Source organism: Pseudochaenichthys georgianus, chromosome 16 (genome assembly GCF_902827115.2).
Source record: "Pseudochaenichthys georgianus chromosome 16, fPseGeo1.2, whole genome shotgun sequence".
In the NCBI taxonomy this organism is placed as follows: domain Eukaryota; kingdom Metazoa; phylum Chordata; class Actinopteri; order Perciformes; family Channichthyidae; genus Pseudochaenichthys; species Pseudochaenichthys georgianus.
In genome coordinates this window covers 36,011,073-36,028,110 of record NC_047518.2, presented here as the reverse complement: position 1 = coordinate 36,028,110, position 17,038 = coordinate 36,011,073, and the positions used below count along the sequence as shown (strand labels likewise).

General features: G+C 44.3%; 1 protein-coding gene across 1 annotated transcript; it reads left to right on the top strand.

Annotated features, from left to right (window-relative positions):
* Positions 1–121: 121 nt before the first annotated feature.
* Positions 122–16,519, top strand: stk40 (serine/threonine kinase 40). Its single transcript, XM_034102153.1, has 11 exons — positions 122–328; positions 5,067–5,193; positions 5,719–5,804; positions 6,398–6,541; positions 8,236–8,460; positions 9,777–9,829; positions 12,755–12,870; positions 14,732–14,876; positions 15,096–15,215; positions 15,497–15,581; positions 15,757–16,519. Exons 2-11 carry the CDS (start codon positions 5,076–5,078, stop codon positions 15,973–15,975), a joined length of 1,311 nt encoding a protein of 436 aa, XP_033958044.1. The 5' UTR covers positions 122–328; positions 5,067–5,075; the 3' UTR covers positions 15,976–16,519.
* Positions 16,520–17,038: the final 519 nt, after the last annotated feature.

Below are 17,038 nucleotides of genomic sequence, written 5' to 3'. Positions count from 1 at the left end.
AACTTTACTTATGCAAAGAATGTCATCATCGTTTACTATGAAAAACATTCAGGTGCTGGCATTGGTCGATCGCAGCTGTCAATCAAATAAGTGTGTGCGTCATTTCCGTTGTCAGGTGGTGCTGTCGCTGTGGAAAGATGCGATCAGCGAAGAGCGGAGGCTTTTCCTTAATTGCTCATTTCGGTAACACAGGCTAAAACAACCCCGAAACCAACCCTCTGTGGTCGCTCCTGTTTAAGCGAGAAGCTCCGCGCATCCACCACAGCGTGTACCCAAGAAATATCCATGTTGTAAGCAGACAACGCAGAGTTTACCCGGCGGTTTCGAGGTAAGCGAGGGGGGAGACTACATTGCTATCTAGCTTTCTGGCAAAGCTAGCCAGCTGTAATGTTACCTACTTTGTTTAAATGGCCTCCCGGCTGCTCTGTAGCCTCCGGCTGGGTTTTAAGCTAACGTCACACGCCAGTAATAATGTTAAAACACATATGGCACGTAAGAAAACATGCTAAAGTAGCCGTAACCTAGCTAACGGCTGCTCTGTGTAGTTTGCACCGAAAACCCAACTCCTTGTTTTTGCCCCTTTGTGTGGCCGGTGTGCCTGGAGCTGTGGTCTTTATCCGAGCATTTCAGTCCGCTTTGTTGACTTACTAAGTTTGAATGTGCACTCACTCTTGTTTTTTTAATGTCCCCCTACACAAATATGCATCGTATAAAGATGTATAGGTTTATTTTTATTTTAATAACCACCTCACTCAAACGTTTTTCTCAGGGACGTTAACGCACGCTGTGTAAAGCGGTTTAGCGTTGGTGTCCTTTTAAACTACTCCGGGTGGTCAAATTACAATCGCTGTCGGCAAAACACATTAGCACCTGGCTATTTCAAGTTATCAACTGTATGTCTAGTGGTTCTGCACAAGTTGTAAGGCATAACGTCAGCGTTTTACTCTACGTCTCGTCTCGTTTTCACTACACGCTGCCAGAACTGAACGGTGTCCAGACCTTGTGGTCGCAAAAATAGCACCAATTGATATTTAACAGTCTGTGTGCATTTGTAATTACATTGGTTTAGTAATGCACAATTATACCTTGTATAAAGAGACTTGTTGGGCGACCATGTTATTGAAATGTAGTCAACTCAACTGCACTAAGAGGTAGGCTTGATAGCGGTAGATGTGTGTAAACTGACATGAATGATTGACATTTAATTCAGGCAGCAGGTTTAAAGCCTGTATGACCTTCCAGTTGATCTACCTCTTTGTCCTGCTTTTTGGTCTATTTGTGGATACATTGATTTGGATCACACTTTCTCTCTGGCTTTATGATCGATTCACTTTCATGTTTTCTGCATGCTCATGTGGCCCTATACTTTCTTTGTCCATCCTGACACTACATTAATTTTGCAAGCAAGCTGTTTTTGCAGAGCCAGACAAGTAGCATGGAGTCTGGGTGGGTGGACCTTGAGACACCTACGTGGTTGTTTTGTTCAGATACTATTTAAGGAGCCCACATTTCTCGTGGGCACCGGCAGCGTGTCTCTCCTCCTTTTGTGTGATATGATTCAGAGGCTGTATCTGTTCTTGTCCTCCCTCTGGTACAGTCAGAGGCAGAGGCAGTCTTGCTTGCCAGATCACTGGCTGTGCAGAGAGGCACAGCAGTGTCAGAAAAGGATAGTATGCTGTCATTGCGCTGATGTCATTTAGGTCATTGTGCGTTAGTTGGTTGCATTGACCTTTTGCATTTGAGATGTGTCAGGGGTTGGCTCCACACTGCAGTTAGACGGTAGATAAATGGCATTGTATCAGTTTGCTGTGTATTATGCAGCTGTATACAAATCTGAAATACTGTATATTAATCTGGCAGCATTAGAAGTGGTATGTACATTATCCATTGTGCCAAGCACTTTGGTCATCAGTTGAAAAAAGTGAGTAATTTTCTTCCCATGCCTCCTAAATTGCATTAGCTGATTAATCCCTGATTTGCCTTTCATGCTCTAGAGCAGGGGTTCCCAACCCCCAGTCCGCGGACCGGTACCGGGCGCGGAGGTGTTACTGCCGGGCTGCGAAATAGCTGAGTTTCTCGTAATATTTGCAGAATTATAAATATATAAAAATATTTTATCATGTTTTTTCAAAAAGTGTTTAATTTTCACACCTATACCAGTGATATTATTTCATCCTAGTTAATATTTCACTAGAAAACCGTTGAAAATAGCTTTTATGATGTTCCGAGGGATTCGGCGGCTCAGGTCTCAGCCTCTCGTGCGCACGAGAAAGTTACCAGTGCGCCAAGTAGGAAGAGGAGCGCACAGGAGACAACCGTTTAATTGCAGACTGTTATGTTTATGTGGGGAAATGGCAGTGCATACATTATTCGAGATATATTTCAAACTCCGACTTCATTTTAAGGACATATGGGCCAGGGGTGTAGAGCTATTTGTTTAAGCACCGGATTGGCAAAACAGGAGAGTAAACCATTCTGCCTTGATCTATGAATTCATGTCCGGGACTCTCGCGGTATCTGCTGCCCGCAGCTGTTTTATAGAAGGAAAGCCTCCTTCACTTCATGAAATGGCTGCAGCATCAGGAGGCAGCGGGACGTATACTCCGCCTCTGAGAAGTAAAGCACCAGCCAGCGGGTAAAGATGTTCCTTTGTACGCACCACCTTCGCTGTGTTTACCTTCATCAGAACAGCGAGTGACTGCAGGCTGCTACGTGTTAACCACACACATCGAACTGCCCGATTACTCCACCTTTTATTCGTTTTTTTAAAGGAGATGTCCAGTCACCAAGGCGCATGATGTATGTGCTCTGCTCAGCTCTGTACGTTCGATGTGTTTCTGTCTGTCCGACACCGGCATTTGTTTTCAAATGACCATGAACAATAATTTACACACATCTGGCTAACTCCATAGGTAGCCTGTATGCGGGTGTTCCCAAAATAAATTAGGCCTAGTTTAATCTTAATCTCGATGTAGTGCGAAATGCTGTCTAACGTGCACCGGAACGAACGTCACTATCATAATATCTTCTGAAAACAAATGCCAGTCTCACACACACACACACACACACACACACACACACACACACACACACACACACACACACACACACACACACACACACACACACACACACACACACACACACACACACACACACACACACCTCCTTCATAATACCTCCTTCATAATACCTTCTCCTCATTTTCCCAGCATTCACTGGATTATCCGTAAATCATACAAACAAAACCAAAACGTTGATTTATCTGTTTTCCCGTTTTGGTTTAAAAACCGAATAACGTCGTTCTTTTGGTTTTCAGTTTTTCCGAAAAACCAAAAAATGACACCGGTTGTTTTTTAAACGTTGTTAATATGTTTTGGATGCATATTGTTCTAGTATTTGTTCAGGATGTTAGCCTCTGTTGCTACCTGCTGGTGGTGAGTAAATATTCAAATCAGTTCAAATTGACAACCGGTCCGCGATTTTTTTTTTAATGTACTGCCGTTTTTTTTTAATGTACTGCCGGTCCTTGGCACAATAAAGGTTGGGAACCCCTGCTCTAGAGGGTACGATGCTCTTAATATTGGCAGCGTGACTTGGTGTCACTCTGGCTTGTGCCATAAATGAAAACCTCAGCTCATCAGACTCAGTGGGTGACGACTAGTGGAGATGGAGGCAGATGGGCGAGAGACATGATGATGACACCGTCTGCTGTCTGGGATCACAAAAAGCCTCATGGAAGTGAGAATTTATACCAGCCCATACTGACTGCCAACTGTCCTGCCTCCTCTCTGCCCAACAAACGCCAACTGGCGAGTGGTGCGCGATTTTAGGCTTGAGACGGGAACATGGCTAATTCATTAAAACGATTCAAATTCTGTAGTTTGCTCCTCTTGCATAACTGGTTTCATTTTCTGACGTTTTTTAAGCCTCGTAAGCTCTCCACCTAAAGTCTTGTTAGTGGTTTATGAGGTAGTTTATAATGTTATTAGTCTGAAGTAGCTCTCCTGGGAAGTTGGCTTAAATATGCACACCGCCGCTATCACACTGGCAGTTTTACACATACGTCACTTTTCTGTTGACTTTCATGTTGACATAACCTTTATGAAGGCTTGGGGCATATTTATCTCACTCAAAGTGTCATTACCTGGGACTGGGAGTTTAGGACATTCTTTCAACTGTCTAATAGAAACTCAGGACGACAGCATGGTGACTCATTCCTCTCGGTACAAGGCACTACTTCCCTGTTACGGGAAACAGATGGAGTTTCATCACATAGGAACTCAGTGTCAGTAAACAAAGCATACCTATTGCTCTCTACATTTGGAGGTCGATCTGCTGTGGTGGCGGTTAAAGTAGTGGTTTGATGATGATTTGTCACTGGTTCTCCTGGCACGTGAATCTAGTTCCTTATCATAGTCTCAGGGCTTGGCATTTTTTTGTTTAGGCCTTGTTCGAACACGCATGTCCGGTCAGAGGACGGTCTGCGCAGATAAGCCGGCTCTACAGATTTTCAGATCAAACACACAGATTAAGGATTTTTCTAAACCCGTGTCCACTGCCGTTGGAAAGCTGGAGATGTGTTTCAGTGCTGAGACTGTGATAAAAAAATGCTTTTGTTTAAAGAATGTTGTGCTGGTGCAATGCGTTTACATGACAGCATTTGCCATTAAAATGCAGATGGGGGCTCATTCGCATCGCCTGTTGGGGAGATTGAATCTGAGGTGTCACCCTTGACGCCAGCAGCCATCATTCTGAATGGAGCCATAATGGCCTCGCATTCACACTGAGGTGTTGTTAAATGTGTGGGAGGGTTATTTAACATAGGCTGGGAGGAGCTGCCCTGAGGTTTACCTCCTTGCTCTTCACCGATCAGTCCAGCCTGGAGTATTACTGCTGAAGCTCTGGGTACAGGCTTTATCTTGAAACATACTATTTATAAAACCATTGTTTGGTTAGATATCACTCCTGCTATGTGTTGTTATAAGTTCACAGTTTGTGTCCTTGCAGTCACGTGTATTCAGTTACTCTTTAACTAATCTAATCTGATGTTTTTCCTCCTGTAGAGCTCCAGTATGTCCAAGCGGCGCTCTTCGGAGAGGGGGGCTGGAGAGTCATCAGGCAGGGCCAGCAAGCTGCAATGTCCTGGGATATCCGGAAACAACGCCAAGAGAGCTGGGCCCTTCATCCTCGGTAAGGAAGCTGCGAGTGTTTGCACAAGCCCCAAAAGTATGGACTCTAACATGTCTCTTGGTGCACGTTTGTCCCCATGTGCAACTTGTGCACGTTTGTCCCCATGTGCAACTTGTGCACGTTTGTCCCCATGTGCAACTTGTTATTGTGCTGGAAATCTGGAAAGGTATTTTGGTGTGAGTGTGAGAGTCGTGTGGTGTCTCCGTGTGTACGCACGCCTGAGATAAGAATGTGAAGAATTTAACTGATCCCCCTGAATTCAGCCAGAAAGTTCTAAGTCTGTGTTGGAGCAAGGTTATTTCCTCCTGCTGGATTACATGTCCTTCCCCTACTCTCAAACCTGTATGTTTTCTACTACACAACTCCATGACTATTTGCAATGCAGAGTGCCAAAGACAACATAACACTTTGGGTGTTAATGGATACGAGCACATGTAGTCTTTAATGAGTTTCAGTGAGAGCACACACTCCAGCATGTTGCCTGCCTTTTGGTCATGCAGCTGTTCCTCTTCTCATCCTCTGCAGGGCCTCGCCTGGGCAACTCACCAGTGCCCAGCATAGTGCAGTGTCTGGCCAGGAAGGACGGCACGGACGACTTCTATCAGCTCAAAGTAAGTCTGTCAGGCTTGGCGTATTCTTCATTCTTTCCTTTCTTACTTATGAGTTTAGACTGTTCATTAAACATATCATTCACGACAAAGTTATGAAGTCCCAGCGGACATCTGAACCTTTGACCTTCCATTTTATGGCCTCCTGTTTCAGTCTGGTGCAAACACAAAACCTTAGCGGGGCAATGTGTTTATTGGGGCTATCTAATGTCTGTTGCACTCGGGAAGGAGCTGTAGCAGTGGGGAAAGGAAGGTAGTGCCCCACCTGGAATGTCTACTTGTAACCCCCACGACCATGCAGTGAGTCAGTGTGTGACCCTCCCCTCATACCAATGACTGCAGCGCCTCAGTGTCTGCTGCACAGCTTGTTTGCTTCACATTATTTTACGAGCTTTTTTTTTTTTTTTAAAGCTGCATAACTGCTATAAAATCTTCATTTGAAATGAAACTTGCCGTCATGTCTTCACTCATTTTTAATGTGGAGCGTAGATTAGCTTAATACAAAGTTAAAGCTGTTTTTCCGCGGTCTGATCCTGTATGAGCTCCTGTCCTGTGACCTCTAATGTTTGCTCTCTTCTCGTGTGTGCTTTCTGCAGATCCTTACGCTGGAGGAGCGAGCAGACTCTGCAGGGGAGACTCAGGAGGAGAGGCAGGGGAAAATGCTGCTGCACACAGAGTTCTCCCTTCTTTCCCTGCTGCATAACCAGGATGGGGTGGTCCACCATCACGGCCTCTTCCAGGTAAACACCTACAAACTATTTCCTATAAAACTACCTTTCTGTTAACAGGGGCATGGTATATCAGTCTTAATAATTAGTTCATGGTGCATTTTCTGGGCGAGTATCCTATATGGTTAGACATGATAAATACACCAACATTACCATGGAGAACTTTCAATTGGTCACTATTGGCGCTTTTCCACTGCGGCACGGTTTAAGCGGGCCGGGCCAAACCAGGGCTGCTTTTTTTGTTTTTCCACTAGGGGTAGTTTTGGCCCAGGGCTACTTTTTCACCTTTTTTGTGGCCCTCCAAAAACGAGGTTCTTACCGGGCCAACAACCGGTGACGTAAACACTCTCGACTGCTGAATGGTCAGAGAGAATCGCTGGCAAGGGGGCTACAACTACAACCAAATGAACATATTTTACCTTGATTTAATTGTTATACACGTTTCAAAAATGATGCGGAAGTAACAACACACTGATACCGGTTATTAAAACCATGAATCAAGTCTGCAGACAGACGGCAGACGAAAAACCTTTTAAAATGCGTGTTTTCTGAATGAAGATCGGATCCATCAGGCTAACCTAACCTGTAGCTGCTCTGTCCACACTCTCAACAACGGCATACAGACATAAATAAACCATCGACTGTATTCGCCATGACACAGACAGTCTGTGGTTTGTACTTGTTTAACATTTGTCCAGTTTCTGAACAGATATGAGGAGCTGTGAGCTTGAGTGCTAACAGCTAACGGCTGATGTGTTGGTGTTGTGGTTCGCATTGAAGATGACATCACGGCAGTTTTACACAGCCAATCGCCCCGCCTACACTGCGTTACTATAGTTACTACCCCTGTTACTAAACTTGAGCCTGGCCTACCAAGGCCTAACCATAAGCTGTGCTAGGTCCTGCAGTGGAAAAGAGCCATATGTGGTGTCACTGTAAGAATAATTTTAATTTGTCCAACCAGCTGCTTGCATTGTCCATATCAGGGTTGTTTAGGCACCATTTAAAAGCCATATTTATCTGCAGTCATCTCTATTTACAGCCCCATCCATTCACAATGACCTGCCTTTCACCTGTCTTCCCGTCTGACTCCTCCTCTAACTTTGTTATTATGCCATCTCTCTAGATCTCTCTCTGTTTTTTATTCTCTCTATCACATCCTGTCTTTTCCACTGTCCCGGTGTTCTCAGAATAGCAGCCTTGCACTCTGATTCATTTAGACCAGCCATATTGATTGGGTTATTATAGAGCATCTCCACCCTGAGAGGACCAGTTAATACGTGTACGCTTTCAGAGGTGCCGACTGCATCTGAAAAAAAGTACTGACAACTTGATACAGAAATCAATAAGAAATGGTGACTCCGCTAAGACGACTGGAGTTTGGACGAAGAGGAATGACCTTCCACCAGCCGGTGTGGAGGGGTGTGTGTGTGTCTTATTCATCGGTTACATGCAGGCTGCAGATTGATGGCCGCTACTCTGCATGAATCTATGGCTTTCTAAGCTGAATGAATCGGTTTGATCCGCCAGCATGGTACAGGAATCCATTCAGGTTGATGCATTCATGTATGCCTCAACCTATATCGATCGGACACTGTTGGGAAGTGCTTCTAAAATGCATCAACAACAACAACTCTTGTCTACCTACAAAGTGAGCCTTTTTCTGGAGATTGCTGCTCACACTTCTTTTTGTTGTTGTTCACCAGGATCGTGCCTACGAAATAGTGGAGGACATGGAGTCCAACAAGGTGCGAAAGATGAAGAAGCGGATCTGCCTCGTGCTTGACTGCCTGTGTGCTCATGACTTCAGCGACAAGACGGCAGATCTAATAAACCTCCAGCATTACGTAATAAAAGAGAAGCGGCTGAGCGAGCGCGAGGCCATCGTCATCTTCTACGATGTGGTGCGTGTCGTGGAAGCCCTTCATAAGGTGAGTCTATGATGGCATTTGATTCACTACTCTAAGAAACAGTGGACTCAAATAAATTCAATTGACATCAATGAAGAGAGCTTGGATACTATGTTTTGTCAACACGGAATTAATCCCTTTTGATATTGTTAGTTAGTTGCTAGGGCTGCTCAATTAATCGTATTTTAATCGCAATTACGATTTTGGCTTGTAACGATTATGAAAACAACATAATAGAAATAAAAATAGAGATGATCCGATCACGTGATTTTCAAAAGATCGGAATCGAGAGAAAAAAATCGGATCGAGAATAATAAAAAAAAAGAAATGTTTATATAAAATATTTTTATTATTGTATTTAATGTTACAAAACAAAAATTCACGTCTTAAAGTCATCCTGAGGACTTAGTTGTGGTTTAAAATTACACAACATCATGTATGTATTATTTCTCTCATATCTGGCAACAGAGTGGGCGCAGTGTCTAATAGTAGCAGTAAGCTAACGAGAGGCTACGTTCAGCTGGTGAGTCGGGACAGAGAAAATGTCAGGAGTTTGGAAGTATTATAAAATTGAAAGCGAAGGCAGTGTAACAGCTAGATGCAATGTTTGCAAGGCGGAGGTTCCACGTGGTGGAAAGAACAGAGCTACGTTCAACACGACCAATCTAATACGCCACCTGAGAAACAAACGCCAACAACAACACGGCGAGTACACAGCGGCCACTCGGGTAACGGCACTGAAACAACCGACACTTTCAGAGACTTTTAAAAGGAAAGAGAAACTGCCCCAGAACAGTGACAAGATAACACAATACACAATAACAGCCAAGATAGCTGAATTCATCGCGTTGGATGACCAGCCGTTATCTGCTACCTTTGTTTTCTCTTAATGCATTGCATAAACATCGGATCGGGAAAAATCGGTGTCGGCAGATTGTCAAAATCAAATGATCGGAATCGGATCGGGAGCCAAAAAGGTGATCGGGACATAAATAAAACTATTATTTATTTGATTTTTTATTGGTTTTTCAGTTGAATTATACTTAAAGTTCAGGGTAATCAACTGTTAACACACTTTTCAAAAAAAAAATGCAATAAATGGATGTTTTCAAAGTACATGGATAATCGTTTTTAATAATCGTGATATCAATTATTGACCCAAATAATCGAGATTATGATTATTGCCATAATCGAGCAGCCCTACTAGTTGCACATTCTTCCTGATTACTCATCTCCCATGCCTGTGTGTCACTCTCTAGAACAAACCAATTGTTGTGATACCAATGATTCACCGAGCATGACCTGACCAAAACCTTTGCTGTCTTTTCTGCATGCAGAAAAACATTGTGCACAGAGACCTCAAGCTGGGAAACATGGTGCTGAACAAACGGTAAGCTTTAACTCATTCTCTCACTCGGCGAGGGCCATAACCCCTCCCACTACACCGGGGCATTCATTTGATTCTGCCAGTCAGTCATTCTGTCTCCGCTCACATGTACGACGGGCCACATCCGTCCTCAGCATGTGCATTTGACTTTAAACCCAAGCAGGGGTGACATTCTCAGACTAAGAGTGAGATCAGTTATAGAAACCTAAAACCCTGTGCGTCTGGGCCGGTGTCTGTGGGTCGAGTAAAAGCTGATGATTCATTACCCGTAGTTGGATTTTTGCAGAGTTTTGCATGCACATTAATGGAGACTCTGATAATCATCCCACAAAGACTTCTTTGAAAAGGACGTGACATTGAATATGCTTGCATCACACACACGTGAGTCTAATTCTATCATTCATTATCTGCAAGTGTGAGCACATGCATTGAAATGTCACGTCCTCGGCTCATATCTTTACCACATACACACGCATCAGAGCCCATTGCCCCCCCCCCCGCAGCAGCACTAGCACTAGCACTAGCAGCAGCAGCAGGAGTAGTGGTGGTGGTGGTGGTGGTGATGAAACAGGAGTGTTTTGGCCAGAGGAGGGTGGAGAGGAGCAGTCGAGCGGAACACTCCGTCCCAGCTGGAGACAAAGGAGAGGCCTGCCAAAGGCCCCATAGCTCCGAGCTGACTCGCACTGCAATGCACATCACTCTCTCTCTCACACACACACACACACACACACACACACACACACACACACACACACACACTCTCATTATTTATTTATTTACCCTTTACTCTACTTTTTTATATTTTTCTTTTACACCCCGATCCCCTTTCCTGCTTTGATTGTTTTTTCTGTTTCATGCTCTTTGTCATTTTTTTCTCTCTTCCCCTCCTCTCCTCTTACGAATTACACTCTGCTTGCGTGCACGTTTCCTCTGTCACTCCACCCGGGATGTGTATGCCGTACGGGAAGGATACGGTCAAAAAACCCCTCTCCTCACACGGCATCAACAACCTCAGCAGTTTGCACAAGAGTGATGTGATTTCCTCTTGCAGAGCCAGCTGTTATGAAAGCAGGATGTCATAAATCAATCTAAAGCTAGCTTGTTGTATGTCAGAGCTGTGTTGACTTAAATGTAAGGAGACACATTACAGCAAAGTGATTTGTTTTATGTGTGTATGTTCCAGAGAGCTTCTGTTGGCGCACAGTATTTGCTGTATTGTCTCGGGGATGGATTGCCCTGACTCAATCAGAAGTCACGTGGTGTGCTGTCTGGCACAAATAAGTCTTTCTGGAACTATCTTGAACATGTTTATCCTACATTGCTGAGCGAGGGAATTATACTTGACGAGCAGTAGCCACCATTCAATAAGCCAACCTTAGAAACTAGAATATTGCAACTGTAAGTTTGGGCACAAGTGTAACCCTCCAAATGATGCTTCTGAGGAAGTGCACTGTGGAAGTTGCCCTGCGTTTAACCTCCCTTCTCCTCAGCTTGTGTATTTTCAGCAAAAAATGTTTTGCGGGAAGGGAGGCAAAATCATGGAGGCTGTTTAGGTTTCTGGTTTCCTGACTTTCCCGGAGTCACGTGACCAGGAAGCAGAGGTGGTGTGGTCGCTCTCCAGTCCTCGGGGACCCTTGCCTCACGAGGCAAACATGCAATTTCATTTACCCAATCTCCGGTGCACGAATAGAAGCCTGGGTCGTGATGCGCACAGACAAAAGCACAGGCTCCTCTATAAAGGAAGCTTTTATGTCGAGGGTCCTTGAAGCACTGCACGCTGTTCTGGCCAATCTGTGTGCGGATCACAAGGCCACTGTATGGTTGCATAGACTTGGAACACGGAAGCTGTTGGAAGGGCTGGATCACATAAGTAGCTGGAAATGATGTGAACCGAACGTTCTGAGGGACTTTGGAGATTCAAGCCTTTGGTTTCAAATGGAGTGTTTGACAGCAATTGGCTCCAGATGCTGTAATGGGAGCAGTGAGTGTGTGATGGAGCAGGGTGTGAAAGTGAGAGAGAATAGGGGAAGCTGTTGACCTCATGCTTTTTAGAAAGCGGATGTGGGTGAGCAGCGTGTTAGAGAGGACCCGGGCTCTAGACCGTGCAATAATGTGCTTTTGAGTGCCTTTTTCGTGTGCGTGTTCATCATGGGACCGATTGTGTGGTGCACTTGAAGTTTGTGTACATATTTTAAATCTTCGTGAGCTTTACATACTGACTCCTTTGGCAACCAATCACTATGCAGGCTTAGTCATCCAGACAATTATCTCAAGCCACAAGTTGACTCATATGTTTGTCAAAGTGCAGCTTTTGATTTTCTCCCTGCTGAAAGAGCACACTGATATAGAAAGGTCCATAGTCCCTCGGCTTAATACGGACACGGGTTAGTCCAGAGGCAAGCCACATGTACCTTAATGAGTCAGAGAAAAATGTCATAGCATCCCATGAAATGAAATCAATCAAATATCGCTGGTGACCTCAATGCGTCTTCACATGCATTTCACTACAGGGGAACATACAAGGATCTACTAAATCAGAGTTTAGGAAATGACCAGCAACTTGACTACAAATACGCCGCAGAAAGATGAGACTCCCTTCCAAAAGGACTGGCTGTGCGTGTTCAGTTTTGCTTCTGGCAGTCATGAGATACTGATGTAATGTAAAGGCCCAGTGAACCATGAGATTATCAAAACAACAAGGCATGCTAGCAAGTTCTCCCTGTCTCTGTTGTCCTGTGTGCCCTTAATGCTCTGTGCAGTGTTTCACGTGCCAAACTTACATTAGTCATGATGAGTAAGACTGTTTTTGCTTTTATTGGATCAAATGAAAGGGGAGAACACTAGGAGTGTGCTCACCAGAGTGGGGATATTAAGGTATTTTGAAACTGAAGCATATCTTATATTTAACATGTTTGTGTGTGCTTGCAGGACTCACAGAATCACCATCACCAACTTCTGCCTGGGAAAGCACCTGGTGAGCGAGGACGACCTGCTGAAAGACCAGAGAGGCAGTCCGGCCTACATCAGCCCCGATGTGTTAAGTGGTAAGAAAATAAAACAGTTTTTTAAAGTGAATTTTCGTTTCATACGGCAATATATGTATAAAGTAAGATGCTTCGTAGTCGGAACAGTTTAGAAAAGCTGATTTTGCTCATGGGTGGTCCACATCGAACCCACATTGTCCCCCAAAACAAACAATCCCACAGTCTCACTTGTTTTTGCAGCAAGTGTATTTACTACAAGTGAAAAATGTTAATTTGTATTTAGTTATACAAAATGCAAGACCTTGTTCTGCTTAGAAGAGGGGTCCGTGTTGGTTGTGTAAGCAGTCAGTCTTGTGCTTGATTTTCCTGTTATTGGGTAACAAGAAAGGGTTCATGTTGCAATCTTGGACTGTCAAAAGTTAGGAATCGTTATTTTCCTTCATATGTGTGTGTAGTCACGGTGATGTATTTCTCATCATTTGCAGAGGAAGCTACTTTCCTCTTTGTGTGAAAAATGTTCTTTGTCTGAGGGAAAAAAAGCAGAAATCCCTTTTTTTATTGTTTGGCTTCACAAAGCTTATTTGTCACAGTAAATGTGCAGATCTGAGCGCCAATCAGGCCGATGCTTGTGCACGCACTTCAAATGCCAATCCGTTTAATCATTGATTTCCAGAACATCGTCCTGGACAGTGTACAAGATCGAGGGGAATCATTTCCAACAGAAATCGTTTAGCTCCAACCACTCAAACTGTAGATGGAACCCGGGCGTGTATATCAGCATAACGTGACAGGCACACAATTAAACCGAGCTTCAGTGACTCACGCACTGATGACTCACTGGAGGGAAACTACTCCCATCTACCCCCTTCCCCTCCCCATCCCCCGCCTGTGAGCCCCTCCCCATCCCCCGCCTGTGAGTGTGTGTCACCAGCTTTAACATAATTGCCTGCTGCTGTTGCCGCCTGGCTGTAACAACACTGCCTATGGTCATGCAGTTTATTCATAGCCGACCTATAGCTGATTTATTGTATTAGGGTTGATTAAAAAAAACAATTCTCAGTTCTCTTATTTTCAAAGTCAATGAAATATGATGGATGTAGAGCAGGGGTGTCAAACAGAATTTCATCACAGGCCACATCAGCATTATGGTTGCACTCAAAGCGCCGGTTGTAACTTTAAGACTATATAAAAAGACATCTATAATAATGTATTATATTACATTATTGCCTCTGCATTGGATTATTATCGGATAGGGTAATAACTTAATAATTAACTACGTCTGAAAGCAGAAGTCTAGAGCAAATAATTGCAAGTCACTTCAGAATATGATTATTATGATTATTCACAATATGATTTTAAAAGAAAAGCCACATTCTGGAAAAACAAAAAGAAAGTAGTGACATTTTGAAAAAAAAATCTATTTATGAGAAAAGGGCTAATTTAAGTCAAATTCTGAGAAAAAATGCATACTGTATGTGGAAGAAAAAAAAGTCAAATTCTGAGAAAGTCAAATTTGAGATGCATTGTGGGACATGTCGTTTATGGGCAACGTGCTTCTGTAAAGTAGCATGTAACCGTATAATAAACATATTATATTCTTTGCAAGCTCTTGTGGGGCCACATAAAATGAAGTCGCGGGCCGGATTTGGCCCCCGGGCCTTGAGTTTGACACCCCTGACGTAGAGTCATAGTGTTTGCTCATCGTGTTAATCATTAGACCTGCTGACTTACAGGACTTGAACTCGTCTCAGGGTCAACCAGCCCCGTGTCTCATGGGGCAAATACTGTCAACACACAAATGTTGATTTAAAAAAAACGATGGCTTAATTGATTTTTTTTTGTTAAGGCACAGCAGCAGTGACCTTTGTGGTCTCCTTTTCAAATGACACATTTGTTGATCTCCTCTGCTTCCTGTCCCCAGGTCGGCCGTACCGAGGTAAACCCAGTGACATGTGGGCCCTCGGCGTGGTTCTGTTCACCATGCTCTACGGCCAGTTCCCCTTTTATGACAGCATACCTCAAGAGCTCTTCCGCAAGATCAAGGCTGCTGAATACTCCATCCCAGAGTGAGTAAAGAGAGGAGATGAGAAGCAATGGAAAAACCTACAGCATTTCAAAAACATGAATAATTGTATACATGTTTTTATAAAATAGTTATTCAAGCCCATCATATTTTTTTCAGTATTTACCACATTTTTATATTCAGTATGGATTTAAGAGTGTCCTTGTAAACTTTCAACAGCTTCTTACATATTATCTTACCTCTATCCTCCTCTTCCTCTCAGGGACGGGCGTGTGTCGGAGAACACGGTGTGCCTGATCCGAAAGCTGCTGGTGTTGGACCCTCAGCAGAGGCTGACAGCAGGAGAGGTGCTGGAGTCTCTCAGCGGCATCATCGCCTCATGGTAAGTGCTCCACCTGCTGGAAGTTTGAAACATTACATCATTGGTGTTGCTCGTCATGTTATGAGTTATTGTTTAATAGCTGAGAAATATGTCTTTATTTTGTCTAAAATGTCTACTTTTAGTTCCAATTAGTTTTGAAACATTTCCACTGGTTGGCTTTACATTACTTTTATTTTGTAGCCACCCATATAAGTACCTCGCTAATAGCCATGCGGGGGCCATTTCAAATTGACGTCTCATGGTGGTTAATCGGCATCTTTGTTGTGCTTTCCATATCACAGGCAGTCTGTTTCCTCGATGAGTGGACCTCTACAAGTGGTGCCGGATATTGACGATCAGGTCAATCACCCAGAACATCTGCAAGAGGTAAATGATTGATTACAGATCTAAATATTTTTGCCTGTTGGAAAGATCCAAAGTCAGAGCAATGGTTACATTTGTATTTTCCTCCATGTTTACATCACTTCTTTGATACGATTAGAGAACATGTTATCAGCTCAGTGTTGCAGCACATTGAACGGACGACATTTTCTTCCCTCAGGCCAAGGCGATGGAAGAGTCTTCACAGTACGAGTTTGAGAACTACATGCGCCAGCAGGTGCTGTTGGCCGAAGAGAAGAACACTATCCACGAGGCCAAGAGCTTCCTCACCAAGCGGCAGTTTGGCAGCATCCCCCCTGTGAGGCGTCTGGGTCTCGACGCCCAGCCCGTCAGCCCGCTAGATGCCGCCATACTGGCTCAACGGTTCCTCCGGAAGTAGGCCAACCATGGCAGCCTCTCTGACCCCCCCCCCCCCCAGGGAGCACAGAGAGGACTGAGGAGGATGAGCCCCTAAAACTGAACTGGCATACAGGAGGCCCATCCTGATCAGGGTGCAGACGGCCCCATCTGGGCTTGTAGTAAGCTTGGTGGAGCAGGTTTGAGGAGGGCACCAGAACAAACTAGCTTATTTCAAACTTCACTCCTCGTGTCTGGGTGTTCCAGTGAAACATGGAAAGATCCAGAAGAAGATCTGAGCCTAAGGATCCTTCAGGTCCCCCACAGTCAGATCTCACTGTGCAAACAACCCTGATGGTACAGTCCCACATAGGGCTTCAAAGGCTCTGAGTCAAAGAGACGATTACCCCCATATCCCTCCTCCCTTTGAGATCTCCCCACTTCCCCCATACACTCTGGGTCCCCCAAGCAATACAGGACCTGAATCATGTAGCAACCCCCCTCTCTTCCTCGTGGTTAATGGTATTGCCTCAAGTCAGATGTCACTTCTCTATACCTCCATTCCACCCTCCCCCCCTCACTCCCCCCCCCCCCCCCCCTCTTCCTGTCCTTTTTCCCTGTACCGAAAATGATCCAGACTGTTCCCGTCTATGACTTTGACTTCAAATCAATCTACCTCTCTGTCTCCCTTCTCTGTTGGTAAACCATGCTCACTGTTCTGAGACAAGGGATTGTAACAATGGAGTCTTGATGCCACCAGTAACACAAAGCATTAATGTTTTCTGTCAGTGATAATGCTTAGAAACCTTCTCGAGTGGTTTCAAAAGAATCTGAATAAGCTTTTTATCATATTTTCCTGAACAAGTAGCATTTCACCCCTTCCTTTGGATTGAAGACACTGAATATCAAAGTATGTGTACATGCATGCTTTGGTATTTGCAGAATGCTTTTGCTCACCCCTGTGGAAATCTATTTTTAGCATCTAGGCAGCTAGTGTGAGGTACCTGGAAGTTACAATGCCAAGAACTGAATGGGAAACACTGTTGGGTCCTCCCTGGCATATTGATGGTAACGCTTCCTCGGTGCCATTATGGTGGAGATCAGGC